This window comes from Phyllobates terribilis, unplaced genomic scaffold, assembly GCF_046119375.1.
Source record: "Phyllobates terribilis strain yellow unplaced genomic scaffold, ASM4611937v1 Scaffold_8__6_contigs__length_399053987, whole genome shotgun sequence".
NCBI lineage: Eukaryota > Metazoa > Chordata > Amphibia > Anura > Dendrobatidae > Phyllobates > Phyllobates terribilis.
In genome coordinates, this window is record NW_027362768.1 from 262,244,180 (window position 1) to 262,258,536 (window position 14,357).

Here is a 14,357-nt window from a genome sequence, read left to right on the forward strand (position 1 = left end):
AAAGTATTATCCAAAATTTTTTTACAGTCATCAGTCAAGATAACACATTTAGAAAAATCATATCTCAGGGCTGCAGGTTTGTGGTAAAAAGAGACCGGACTTTAGGCATCATGCCTTCTCCAAACCTGTTCTAAAGTACGACCAAAAAGACCTGTTAGTTAAAACACCAAAGTTTTTTCAAGTATAATGGAAACCGATGCAACATGTGCGTCTTTTGTATAGACAAAACAAAAAGCTTTCAATCTTCTCAAGAAGATGTTCATTAAATTCAATAATTCATTAACTGCTATACTACCATGTAGTATATTCTATATTTCTGGTTTATGTAAAGTACAATATGTAGGATACACTACTAGAAAATAAATTAAAACAGCAGATTTCCGAACACTTAAATAATATACAGTACAGGCCAAAAGTTTGGACACACCTTCTCATTTAAAGATTTTTATGTATTTTCATGACTTTAAAAATTGTACATTCACACTGAAGGCATCAAAACTATGAATTAACACATGTGAAGTTATATACTTAACAAAAAAGTGTGAAACATCTGAAAATATGTCTTATATTCTAGGTTCTTCAAAGTAGCCACCTTTTGCTTTGATGAGTGCTTTGCACAATCTTGGCATTCTCTTGATGAGCTTCAGGAGGTAGTCACCGGAAATGGTTTTCACTTCACAGGTGTGCCCTGTCAGGTTTAATAAGTGGGATTTCTTGCCTTATAAATGGGGTTGGGACCATCAGTTGTGTTGTGCAGAAGTCTGGTGGATGCACAGCTGATAGTCCTACTGAATAGACTATTAGAATTTGTATTATGGCAAGGAAAAAGCAGCTAAGTAAAGAAAAATGAGTGGCCATCATTACTTTAAGAAATGAAGGTCAGTCAGTCCAAAAAATTGGGCAAACTTTGAATGTGTCCCCAAGTGCAGTTGCAAAAATCATAAAGCGCTACAAAGAAACTGGCTCACATGAGGACCGCCCCAGGAAAGGAAGACCAAGAGTCACCTCTGCTTCTGAGGATAAGTTTATCCGAGTCAACAGCCTCAGAAATCGCAGGCTAACAGCAGCTCAGATTAGAGACCAGGTCAATGCCACACAGAGTTCTAGCAACAGACACATCTCTACAACAACTGTTAAGAGGAGACTTTGTGCAGCAGGCCTTCATGGTAAAATAGCTGCTAGGAAACCACTGCTAAGGACAGGCAACAAGCAGAAGAGACTTGTTTGGGCTAAAGAACACAAGGAATGGACATTAGACCAGTGGAAATCTGTGCTTTGGTCTGATGAGTCCAAATTTGAGATCTTTGGTTCCAACCACCGTGTCTTTGTGCGACGCAGAAAAGGTGAACGGATGGACTCTACATGCCTGGTTCCCACCGTGACGCATGGAGGAGGATGAGTGATGGTGTGGGGGTGCTTTGCTGGTGACACTGTTGGGGATTTATTCAAAATTGAAGGCATACTGAACCAGCATGGCTACCACAGCATCTTGCAGCGGCATGCTATTCCATCCGGTTTGTGTTTAGTTGGACCATCATTTATTTTTCAACAGGACAATGACCCCAAACACACCTCCAGGCTGTGTAAGGGCTATTTGACCTAGAAGGATTGTGATGGGGTGCTACGTCAGATGACCTGGCCTCCACAGTCACCAGACCTGACCCCAATCGAGATGGTTTGGGGTGAGCTGGACCGCAGAGTGAAGGCAAAAGGGCCAACAAGTGCTAAGCATCTCTGGGAGCTCCTTCAAGATTGTTGGAAGACCATTTCCTGTGACTACCTCTTGAAACTCATCAAGAGAATGCCAAGAGTGTGCAAAGCAGTCAGCAAAGCAAAAGGTGGCTACTTTGAAGAACCTAGAATATAAGACATATTTTCAGTTGTTTCACACTTTTTTGTTAAGTATATAATTCCACATGTGTTAATTCATAGTTTTGATGCCTTCAGTGTGAATGTACAATTTTCAAAGTCATGAAAATGCAGAAAAATCTTTAAATGAGAAGGTGTGTCCAAACTTTTGGTCTGTACTATATATAAAAAAATGGGTCATACTCTGGTGCGGTCAAATATTTTGTTACTATGCATAATGGTGATTTAACACACTTTAAACTATTTGGTATAAGAAGAGTGCCATATCTCCCTAGAGGAGGTAGTTGGCAAAAATGCCTTATGCTGTTAGAAGCATTCTGGATATTAAATTTAGATAGCAAACATCCCAAAGGTATGAATTATAGGAGCAATGTTTTTTTATATATATTAATTTGTCATTGTATGTACATTATTGTTGCTCCATACCTCGTATTAAATTTGGATAGCAAATTATTTCATATGTATGAACTAGAAGATAGATCTCTCTTATATACAGGGTGGTCCAAAAGTAGGTGGACAGAAAGTGTAATAAGGTTATGAAGGGGGAGATTTATCAAACATGGTGTAAAGTGAAACTGGCTCAGTTGCCCTTAGCAACCAATGGATTTTTTCTTTTGGGGAGTACTCAAGGACAAAGTTTATAGTCGAAAACCAAAAAGTGTCAGTGACTTGAAAAATTACATAAGAGATGCATTTCAAGAAATTAATACCCAAAGAGACTTGTGCAAAAAAGTTTGTCGAAGCGTAAGAGGCAGACTTCAAAGCTGTGCAAATTGTAATGGAAAACAGTTTGGCTGAGTTCACACGATGCGTTTTTCATGCGTTTCCGCGGCGTTTTTGCAGTTGCGTAAACGCCGCGGAAACGCATGAAAAACGCATGGTAGAAGGGCAGCAATGTTCCCCAATGGAAATCCGCATGTGCTGTGCCCATGATGCGGATTTTTCCGCAGCGTAAACGCTGCGGTCAAAAATCCGCAGCATGTCAATAAATTTTGCGGAAACGCTGCTCTTTTGCCGCCATTGACTTGCATTAGACCGCATGGAATCCGCATCACTGTATATGTTGATGCGCATTACATGCGGTCTAATGTGCGGATGGTACCCGGGTGTGGATGAGAGGACTCTCATCCAGACCCAGGTACCATTAAAAAAAAAAGAATAAAATAAAAAATATATATATTCTCACATTCTGATGGCCCGCGCTGCGTCCTGCCGACTTCCCGCGCACTTCGCGGTTGAATGAAGGACCTTCGCTGACGTCAGAGTCATGTGACGGGTCACGTGACGCTGACGTCGGAAGGTCCTACAGTCTTCACTGCCGGCAGCCGGGACCGATGAAGCCGGACACCGGGGGCCATCAGATGGTAACGTATAGATTTATTTTTTATTTTTTGACATCACACACTATATAAATCCATGCCGGTTGCATGGATTTATATACTGTGAAGTTGACAAGCACTTTCCAAGTGATGCTAAAATCGCTTGGGAAGCGCTTGTCAACCCGCATGCGGAAATGAAAGTGAAGACCGCTTCATTTCCGCATGTCCCTGGCAGGAAACCGCATGTACAATCCGCATGTACAATCCGCATGCGTTTTTTCCTGCCAGAGAGATGCAGAAACGCTCAGGAAAAAATCCTGAGCATTTCTGCATCGTGTGCACATACCCTTTGAGTACCTGCGTTGATAAAATTTAAGGGCTTTTTTATTATTGTTCAGAATAAAATTTAATTGTCAATGTTATGCTTGTGTTAGTAAATATAATTTTATATATAAATCAAAATAAATGTTATTATTTTCTGCCCACCTACTTCTGGACCACCCTGTATATATATTGATTGGTTATGTTTTGTATTTCATTGCATGTTCATTGCTCTTGCACACCTGCTAATTACAGTTGTTATTTTCAGCCTCTCTGTGATTGGCTGTGTTTAGCTTAAAACAGGACCAGGGTCATTTCATTATTCTGCTGTGTTTAACCCCTTAACAACATCTGACGTACTAATACGCGTCTGTGCCCTGGGACTTAAGAGCCAGACCCGTATTAGTATGTCATCGCGATCGCGCGCGCACACAGGCTGTGCGGGCGCGATCGCCGCCGGGTGTCAGCTGATTGTCACAGCTGACACCCGGTACTATGTGCAGGGAGCGGTCGTGCACCGCTCCCAGCACAATAACCCCTGCGATGCTGCGATCGAAGTCGATCGAAGTCGATCGCGGCTTTGCAGGGGCAAGGGGAGGTGATCGCCGATACTCACCTCCTCTTCCGGCCTCCAGCGCAGTCTGCAAAGGCTTCCCGGGTGTTGCCATGACGACCCGATGTCGTCATGACAACATCCGGGTCACCAGACAGCAGGAAGATTGTTTGGACATGCGCAGTGCATCTCCAAACAATCTTCATACTGTGCACCGCTGATAGCCTGCATGGCATAGGGATGGTGCTGCATTCCTGTGCCATGCAGGCGATCAGAGAAAAAAAAGTGAAAGTCCCAGAGTGGGACAAAGTAATAAAGTGTATAAACTGTCTGAAAGTGGAAAAAAAAAAAAAAAAAAAAAATTGCAAAAATATAAAAAAAAATAAAAAAAATAATCCACCAAAAATAAAAATATAATGTACCCATCAATAAATATTATTATAAAAAAAAAAAAAATAAAAAATAAAAGTACACATATTTGGAATCGCCGCGTCCGGAACAACCTGACCTATAAAACTGTCCCACTAGTTAACCCCTTCAGTGAACGTGGTAAAAAAAAAAAAAAAAAAACGAAGCAAAAAACAATGCTTTATCACCATACCGCCAAGCAAAAAGTGGAATAACACACTATCAAAAAGACGCATATAAATAAACATGGTACTGCTGAAAACGTCATCTCGTCCCGCAAAAAACAAGCCGCCATACAGCTCCATCATCCGAAAAATAAAAAAGTTATAGCTCTCAGAATAAAGCGATGCTAAAAAATATTTTTTTCTATAAAATAGCTTTTATTGTGTATAAGCGCCAAAACATAGAAAAATGATACAAATGTGGTACCGCTGTAAACGTACTGACCCGAAGAATAAAGCTACCTCATCAATTTTACCACACGCGGAACAGAATAAAAAAAAAAAAAAAACAATTCCTGAATTGTTGGTTTTTGTTTATTCTGCCTCCCAAAAATCGGAATAGAAAGCGATCAAAAAATGTCACGTGCCTGAAAATGGCACCAATAACAACGTCAAGTCATCCCGCAAAAAACGAGCCATCACATGACTGTCTACCAAAATCTGGAAAAATTATAGCTCTCAAAATATGGAGATGCAAAAACTAGATTTTACAAAAAGTGCGTCTTTTAGTGTGTGACAGCTGTCAATCATAAAAACCCCATATGATTCTGGTATCGCTGTAATCGCACCGACCCGAAGAATAAAGTCGTCTAATCACTTATACCGCACGAGGAACGGCGTCAAAAATAAACTCTCGGGTTAGGATTGGGCTAGGGTTAGGGCTGGGTTTGGGGCTAGGGTTGTGCTGGGGCTAGGGTTGTGCTGGGGGTAGGGTTGTGCTGGGGCTAGGGTTGTGCTGGGGCTGGGGTTGTGCAGGGGCTAGGGTTGTGCTGGGGCTAGGGTTGTGCTAGGGTTAGGGCTGGGGTTGGGATTTTTTTCAAAAGTAAGAAAAAAAGATGACGATATGGCGACTAGTGTTGAGCGCAAGTGCTCGCTACTTGAGTTTGCATCGGGTGCTCTGGTATGCATTGAGTATCGTGGGTATTTGAGTGACATGCTCGAGTCTCTGCCCCATATGCTTCGCGACCAAAAAAACTTTACGGGGATTGCCTGCCATGCACGAGCGATCCCCGCATGTTTTTTTTTGGGTGTCTAATAACCGTGAAACATGCGGAGCAGGGACTCGAGCATGTCACTCGAGCACACGCTGTACATGGTGCATACCTGAGTACCCGATGCAAACTCAAGTAGCGAGCACTTGCGCTCAAGAATAATGACAAATTATTCAATATGATGACCTAATGTAAACAAATTCTGTGCCGTACCTCTGGGTTCAAAATGTTCACTATACACCTTAATAAAATCCTTGAGGGGTATAGTTTCCAAAATGGGGACACTTGTGGGGGAGCTCCACTGTTTAGGCACATCACGGGCTCTCCAAACGCGACATGGTGTCCGCTAACGAATTGAATGGAAAATCGGCTCAAATTGTTAGCGGACGCCATGTTGCGTTTGGAGAGCCCCTGTGTGCCCAAACATTGGAGCTCCCCCTCAAGTGACCCCATTTTGGAAACTAGACCCCCCAAGGCACCTATCTAGATGCATAGTGAGCACTTGGAACCCCCAGGTGCTTCACAAATTGATTCGTAAAAATGAAAAAGTGAAAAAAAAAACACTTTTTCATTTTTATGAATCAATTTGGGAAGCACCTGGGGTTCCAAGTGCTCACTATGAATCTAGATAGGTGCCTTGGGGGGTCTAGTTTCCAAAATGGGGTCACTTGTGGGGGAGCTCCAATGTTTGGGCACACAGGGACTCTCCAAATGCAACATGATATCCGCTAACAAATTGTCGGCTCAAATTGTTAGCGGACACCATGTTGCGTTTGGAGAGCCCCTGTGTGCCCAAACTTTGGAGCTCCCCCACAAGTGACCCCATTTTGGAAACTAGACCCCCCAAGGCACCTTTCTAGATTCATAGTGAGCACTTGGAACCCCAGGTGCTTCACAAATTGATTCATAAAAATGAAAAAGTGTTTTTTTTTTTCACTTTTTCATTTTTACGAATCAATTTGTGAAGCACCTGGGGGTTCCAAGTGCTCACTATGCATCTAGATAGGTGCCTTGGGGGGTCTAGTTTCCAAAATGGGGTCAAATGTGGGGGAGCTCTAAAGTTTGGGCACACAGGGGCTCTCCAAACGCAACATGGTGTCCGCTAACAATTTGAGCCGACATTTTGTTAGCGGATATCATGTTGCATTTGGAGAGTCCCTGTGTGCCCAAACATTGTAGCTCCCCCACAAGTGACCCCATTTTGGAAACTAGACCCCCCAAGGCACCTATCTAGATTCATAGTGAGCACTTGGAACCCCAGGTGCTTCACAAATTGATTCATAAAAATGAAAAAGTGTTTTTTTTTCACTTTTTCATTTTTACGAATCAATTTGTGAAGCACCTGGGGGTTCCAAGTGCTCACTATGCATCTAGAAAGGTGCCTTGGGGGGTCTAGTTTCCAAAATGGGGTCACTTGTGGGGGAGCTCCAAAGTTTGGGCACAGAGGGGCTCTCCAAACGCAACGTGGTGTCCGCTAACAATTTGAGCCGATTTACCATTCAATTTGTTAGCGGATACCATGTTGCATTTGGAGAGTCCCTGTGTGCCCAAACATTGGTGCTCCCCCACAAGTGACCCCATTTTGGAAACTAGACTCCCCAAGGCACCTATCTAGATGCATAGTGAGCACTTGGAATCCCCAGGTGCTTCACAAATTGATTCGTAAAAATGAAAAAGTGTTTTTTTTTTCACTTTTTCATTTTTATGAATCAATTTGTGAAGCACCTGGGGGTTCCAAGTGCTCACTATGCATCTAGAAAGGTGCCTTGGGGGGTCTAGTTTCCAAAATGGGGTCACTTGTGGGGGAGCTCTAAAGTTTGGGCACAGAGGGGCTCTCCAAACGCAACGTGGTGTCCGCTAACAATTTGAGCCGATTTTCCATTCAATTTGTTAGCGGATACCATGTTGCATTTGGAGAGTCCCTGTGTGCCCAAACATTGGAGCTCCCCCACAAGTGACCCCATTTTGGAAACTAGACCCCCAAAGGCACTTATCTAGATGCATAGTGAGCACTTGGAACCCCCAGGTGCTTCACAAATTGATTCGTAAACATGAAAAAGTGTTTTTTTTTTCACTTTTTCATTTTTACGAATCAATTTGTGAAGCACCTGGGGGTTCCAAGTGCTCACTATGCATCTAGAAAGGTGACTTGGGGGGTCTAGTTTCCAAAATGGGGTCACTTGTGGGGGAGCTCCAAAGTTTGGGCACACAGGGGCTCTCCAAACACAACATGGCGTCTGCTAATTATTCAAGCAAATTTTACAATCAAAAAGTCAAATGGCGCTCCTTCCCTTCCGAGCCCTGCCGTGCGCCCAAACAGTGTTTTTTTCCCCAAATATTGGGTATCTGCGTGCCCAGGGGAAATTGCACAACAAATTTTGGGGTCCATTTTTTCTTGTTACCCCTGTGAAAATAAAAAAATTGGGTCTAAAGTAACATTTTTGTGAAAAAAGTTAAATGTTCATTTTTTTCTTCCACATTCAAAAAATTCCTGTGAAGCATCTGAAGGGTTAATAAAGTTCTTGAATGTGGTTTTGAGCACCTTGAGGAGTGCAGTTTTTAGAATGGTGTCACTTTTGGGTATTTTCTGTCATAAAGACCTCTCAAAGTGACTTCAAATATGATGTGGTCCCTAAACAAATGGTTTTGTAAATTTTGTTGGAAAAATGAGAAATCGCTGGTCAACTTTTAACCCTTATAGCTCCCTAACAAAAAAAAATTTTGGTTCCAAAATTGTGCTGATGTAAAGTAGACATGTGGGAAATGTTATTTATTAACTCTTTTGTGTGACATATCTCTCTGATTTCAGGGTTTAAAAATTCAAATTTTGAAAATTGCAAAATTTTCAAAATTTTCGCCAAATTTCTGTTTTTTTCACAAATAAATGCAAGTGATATCGAAGAAATTTTTCCACAATCATGAAGTACAATATGTCACGAAAAAACAATCTCAGAATCAGGGGGATCCGTTGAAGCGTTCCAGAGTAATTACCTCATAAAGTGACAGTGGTCAGAATTGTAAAAATTGGCCTGGTCATTAACGTGCAAACCACCCTCGGGGCTTAAGTGGTTAAGGGCATCTAGGCCGCCAGAAACGCGTCAGTTTTTTATCTTTCTATGTCGGGTTTAAAGAAATAAAATAGTGTTTTTATTTCACCTGTGAAAGTGCCACTTTTTTCCACATTTTCCATTGTTTTTGAGCGACACTAGATGGAGTCATGGCACCCTAGAGGTTTTCCTCCCAAGGATTTGCAACTCACAAAGCATCTTAAGCTCTGTTTCTTGTTTCTACATAGTATAACAAAGGGCCAAGTAGTATCTGATAAAACATTGGATAGCGCTCTGCCATGTTAAAAGACAGTTTGAGCGAGCTCTAATGGTAAAAGTGCTTCTACCTTTTCCATCTCCATTAGGTAGGCATCAATAAAATCACGAGTGTGGTTTGGATCCCAAGTTTTCTGATGGTCTGAAATAATTTCATGAAGAAATGCAATCAGTTCATACTCCGGCTCCATTACTCGGTCAATAAGCCACGGGATGTGAGTGAGAAAGGGAATTTCATTTAGAATCTACAAAATAAAATCAAGAATTGTAGAATATCATTAATAATCCCCATATATGACTGACCGTTTAGGGTGTTCATAATAGCGTCATTTGCTAATGGTCCACAGTGAAAGTGATTCTTTTGAATGACATTTGTTACTAAAGTGACAAACAAAATAAAAATGTACCACAGTGTGAACTACAGGGAGTGCTGTACTTGTTGTGGAGGAGGCAATGAACCATTGGATAAATATCATATTACCCCACCCCAGAGTTGGATCTAGGTTTTCAAGTGGTTTGAGTAGTCATCATTTGACAACTTTTTTGCGATTTTCAAACTTACAGTCACATGCCAACAAGCTGCTCTTCCTAATCCTTTCAATTTTCAGTGAAATACTACAGCACTTGCTTCATTAAGAGAAGCAATAAGAGAAGCTATGGACTGTAAGTATGAAAAACGCATATGGTTGGCTATGGTATTGCACTGGGAGCAGAGCTGGGCCCTGACAGTGAGTACATAACACACTGTTATGTCTGGGCATGCTAGGGTACTTAAAGTGCACCTGTCAGCTGGATTATGCTTAGTAAACCACATACACTGTCAGGTGGGCGCCGTTACACTGAGTAAAATGATACCTTTGTTGATGAAATCCGTCTTGTGGTTCTTTAATAATCTTTATTTTCATTTCTGCCATAATGATATGCTTCGGGGCGGCCTTTGGGGTGGACCTGTAACTGGTGCTCAGCTTATGTATTCATATTTCTGCCTTCTGACAGGTCACTGTGCTTTCAATGACCTGCCTACTATTTTAAATACCGGCTGTGTAATTTGTGTGCCACACATGAAATTTACATACACCAAAATAAACCCCGCTGCCCACACATGCGCAGTAGCATCTCTCGGTTGCTACTGCACACGCGCTGGCGTCATTTTGCTGGATTAAAAAGAAATTTGCCTGCAGCAATATTGCCCCCACTGCCCGCGCTTGCGCAGTAGCATTTCTCGGTTGCCGAGAGATGCTACTGCGCATTCACGGGACGCGGCGCCAAATTTCTGCAGGCAAATTTCTTTTTCCTCCAGCAAAATGGCACCCGCGCAGTAGCATCTATCGGCAACCGAAAGATGCTACTGTGCAGGCGGCTGGGGCCATTTTGTTAATTTCATGTGTGGCACACAAATTACACAGGTAGTATTTAAAATAGTAGGCAGGTCACTGAAAGCACAGTGACCAGTCAGAAGGCAGAAGTATGAATACATAAGCAGAGCACCAGTTAAAACCCCTCCCCAAAGTCTCCCCCGAAGCACGAGCATATCATTATGTCAGAAATGAAAATAAAGATTATAAAAGAATTACTGGACGGATTTCATCAACAAAGGTATAATTTCACTCAGTGTAACGCGCCAACCTGACAGTGTATGTGGTTTACTAAGCACAATCCTGCTGACAGGTGCACTTTAATATTACATTTAAAGGGGTTGTCCACGTTTGTGACGAAATTCTGCAGTTATTCTATGTGACTACAGATTTATGAATCCTCACATCGGTCACACTGTAAGTTGTCAATTTTTACCTGTGCCAACAACAAGAATGGGCAGTCATGTGACATCACCCTGAACCAGAAGTGCTAACAGTAAGAGCCTCGATTATATTTATGCGTGAACGAGTACAATTGAATGTGGGAGCCGGTGTGTTACTTCTTCTCTGAGCCAGCTGTTAGATTGATAGATTGTTCAGAGAACGGCCAAATCCCACTCCAGAAGGCGGCAAAATGGAGCCGCCTAGGAGACACCTTGGATGCCATGGGAAAATGCCCTGCCTGTCCCCTTCTAGATAGGTCCTTCCAACATATTTCTTGATACATATTTTTACCCTATTCAATGGATGTTGTACCTCAAATATAAATATAATGATTATCTCTTTACTTGATGGTCATAGAAATAAATAATATGATTGTCATAATGTTCATAATTAGAGATGAGCAATGTATTTTATATTAAAGCAAAAAATTAACATTTTTTTTATTTCAGAGCTATACTTACCAGCTGATTTGATTACTTTTTTTGCATATTCTATTCAACTTTTTATATTTTTAAAAAATACTAGTGCAAATCTCTCAGATAAATATACAGTTAGGTCCAGAAATATTTGGACAGTGACTGAATTTTTGTGATTTGGGCACCACATGCCACTATTTTGGACATGAAATGAAACAACTGAGATGCAATTAAAGCATAGACTTTCAGGTTTAATTAAAGGGGTTGAACAAAAATATCCTGTGACACACTTAGGAATTGCAACCATTTTTCTTTAAAGTCTCCTCATTTCAGGGGCTCAAAAGTAAAATTGGCTGGTAGATGCTGGGGGATGTCACAGTGGCGGTGACTCGGTCCTTGACTCAGGGTGGTCAATAAAAAGGGGTTATTGATTGGGGATTTATAGTGATTGTATAAAGTTCGTGACGCCACCTGTGGTATGCGGCTAAGGGAGCTGCCGCTGCGGAGCAGGTCCTCTGGAGCTGATGTTACTGCAGCAGGGATGGTGTGGCTCTCCACAGGTAGAGCTTAGCTCCAGGGCAGCGTAGATGTTATGGGTTATGCTGGGCGTTGTAGTGCAGGGATTGATGGCGCAGCAATAATCTGTCCACAACTTGATGGCGGATTCCTCTTAGCTTTACTGGTGGTGATTAGACAAGCCGCGACTAGGGTACTGGCTAGAAGTGGAAGTCCGGGCAGCCTGGAAGCAAGTAAAGAATCCTCCTTGCCAGGTGAAGTTGGAGGCCTTCCCTTTCCACTAAACTCTTTGGCCCTGCTGCTTGTAGCTGTGTGGTGGCCCTCGTCCCTGAGTGCAACGTTTCTGTGCTCACCCGTATGGCAGGCAGCTCGGGCCTTGCTGGTGCGTCGCTCCCAAGGGCCGGTGCTGGGCCCTCTGTGCTACTGAGCCTCCGGGCGTCTGATGGGGCCAGGAGACCTGCAGTCTCCTGCCCTCCGGTTTTTGCTGCTGGGCCTTCAGTTCCCCCACAGCCTCGGACTCCGGTGTCCGGTTCTTCTGTGTTGGTTCCTTCTGGGGTGAGCTGCCACGCAGCTCCAGTCCCCAGCTCCTCTCTCTTCGACGTCCTGACTTCAACTCCTCACACTAAGACTAACTAACCCCGCCCCCAGATCCCAGTTGCCAAGGGGAGGCACTCCCCTTGCTGGTATGGAGCCAGGAAAGTGATGCATGCTTAGCAAAACCTGATTAGGGGACCCCTGCTTGCTTCCAGGCATGGCATCACCTCTTGTGAGGTAGGCAATGCCACTGTGGCAGCCTGGACCCCAGGGGTGCCACATTCCCCCCTAGTTAACTTCAGTACTCTCGGACTGAGGATACCTTTTAAAATTAACAATTAACAATAACAATTCACATTACAAACAGGTTACAAATTCAAAAGTTACAAAAACCCAACAAAAATTGAAAGCAGTCACTGCGGCGTTTAGTCCTTACGCCACAATCCTGGTAACTGTAATTTGGCTGGTGGGAGCCGCATCAACCCTCTTTGTGCATCGTCCCTGGGCGTGGCTTCAGGGCACTCTTTCGGTGGGCCTGGTATTCAGCCACGCCGGCGGTTTATTTTCTATGCCACTTAGTAACTATTTTCAATATTGTCCTGACCACACCTAGTCCTGTGGTCCAATTGTCCATAAATTTAGCAAATATACATTTCCAAGAATATTTAACGGGGACAACTATATACAACATACATTTTAGTTCTCTTATACTTTAGTTCCTCCAGCGGGCAGGGAGCTGACCTTTTGTACTCCTGGTCGATCTACGTAGTACATTGGTGGTCACTGTCCTACCCTGGTCCCTACTGTCTACCCCTGGTGTGGTCGGTTCAGTGTGAACTACACTACAGGTAGTCTGAGGTAACACCGGTAGGCTGGGTAATCTCCTACAAATTCTTTGGCTCACCATGGGTACGACAGATTCAATGCTAGCAGAGGGTCGACTCTCCTGGTCTGCTGATGAAGTATCTGTCTCTGGGGCCGACTGGTCTTCTAGTTGTTCTGGGACTTCTGCAGCTTCCGGTCAGGCCGCTTGGAGAAAGGTAAGGACCGGTACTACAATTGTACTGTTCACCTGCGTCCAAGACCGGGGAAATTCTCCGAGTACTGTTTGGACCACTTCCTCCACTCCTTCTGTGGGCTGAGAGTTGTCTTGATATTCTTTTCTGTGTTTCAACTGTTCAGGACAGATCTTCAAGTGGTCTCTTGAGACTGCCGCTGAAGTTTCCCCTCCATCTTTGCTGATGAGGCACACTTTGGTGTTGTCGTAATTTGAGGGTAGGATGGTGTATGGCTCAACCTCCCACTGGTCATCTAACTTGTGGACTTGTCTCTTCCTCTTAAGTACCTGTTTTCCAGGTGATAAGGGAACGGCAGGTGCGTGCTGATTGTAAGTTTTCTCTTGCTTCTGTCTCGCCTGGGACAAACTACTCTCAACACATTCTTGCACCTTGCTGTATTGTTGCTGCCGCTCGGTATCCCAATCCGCATCTGGTGAAGTCATCTCTGGTGTTAGGACTCCCATGTCTAAGTCGATGGGTAGCTTACCAGGTCTTGCTCTCATCAGGTAAGCGGGTGTGCAGTTGGTGGAGTTCACCGGGATGTGGTTATATAGGTCCACCAAATCTGGTAACTTCTCTGGCCACAGGCTACGTTCTTCAAGGGGCAACGTCTTCAACAGGTCTATTACCACCTGGTTCATCTTCTCACACAACCCGTTGGTCTGGGGATCATACGGCGTCGTCCTTATTTTCTTGCAGCCGTACAAGTTACAGAATTCCTGGAACACCTCTGGTTCAAAGGCTGGACCTTGGTCGGTAAGCACCCGTTCAGGCGACAAAAGTGTTGTTGGAACGCTTTGGCTGCTGTCTGAGCCATCTGGTCTTTCACTGGCACTACCACCAAGAACCAGGAGTAGTGGTCTACTATGGTTAGAGCGTAGACATAGCCTGACCTGCTTGGGGCTAGCTTCACGTGGTCCAAGGCTACCAGTTCAAGTGGTTGTATTGTGATTATGGGCTGCAGGGGAGCCCTCTTGCTGTCACGGTCTTTTCGTCTCAGGTTGCATGGACCACATTCTCTACACCAT

The 14,357-nt window shown here is 43.5% G+C and overlaps 1 protein-coding gene across 2 annotated transcripts in view; it reads right to left on the bottom strand.

Annotated features, from left to right (window-relative positions):
- LOC141157212 (cytochrome P450 2D15-like) overlaps window positions 1–14,357 on the bottom strand; it is a 267,789-nt gene that overhangs the window by 132,313 nt on the left and 121,119 nt on the right. For both annotated transcript variants that reach the window (XM_073644201.1, XM_073644202.1), the window contains exon 5: window positions 9,078–9,251. In XM_073644201.1, the coding sequence (XP_073500302.1) occupies window positions 9,078–9,251 (174 nt within the window). The remainder of the gene's footprint in view (window positions 1–9,077; window positions 9,252–14,357) is intronic.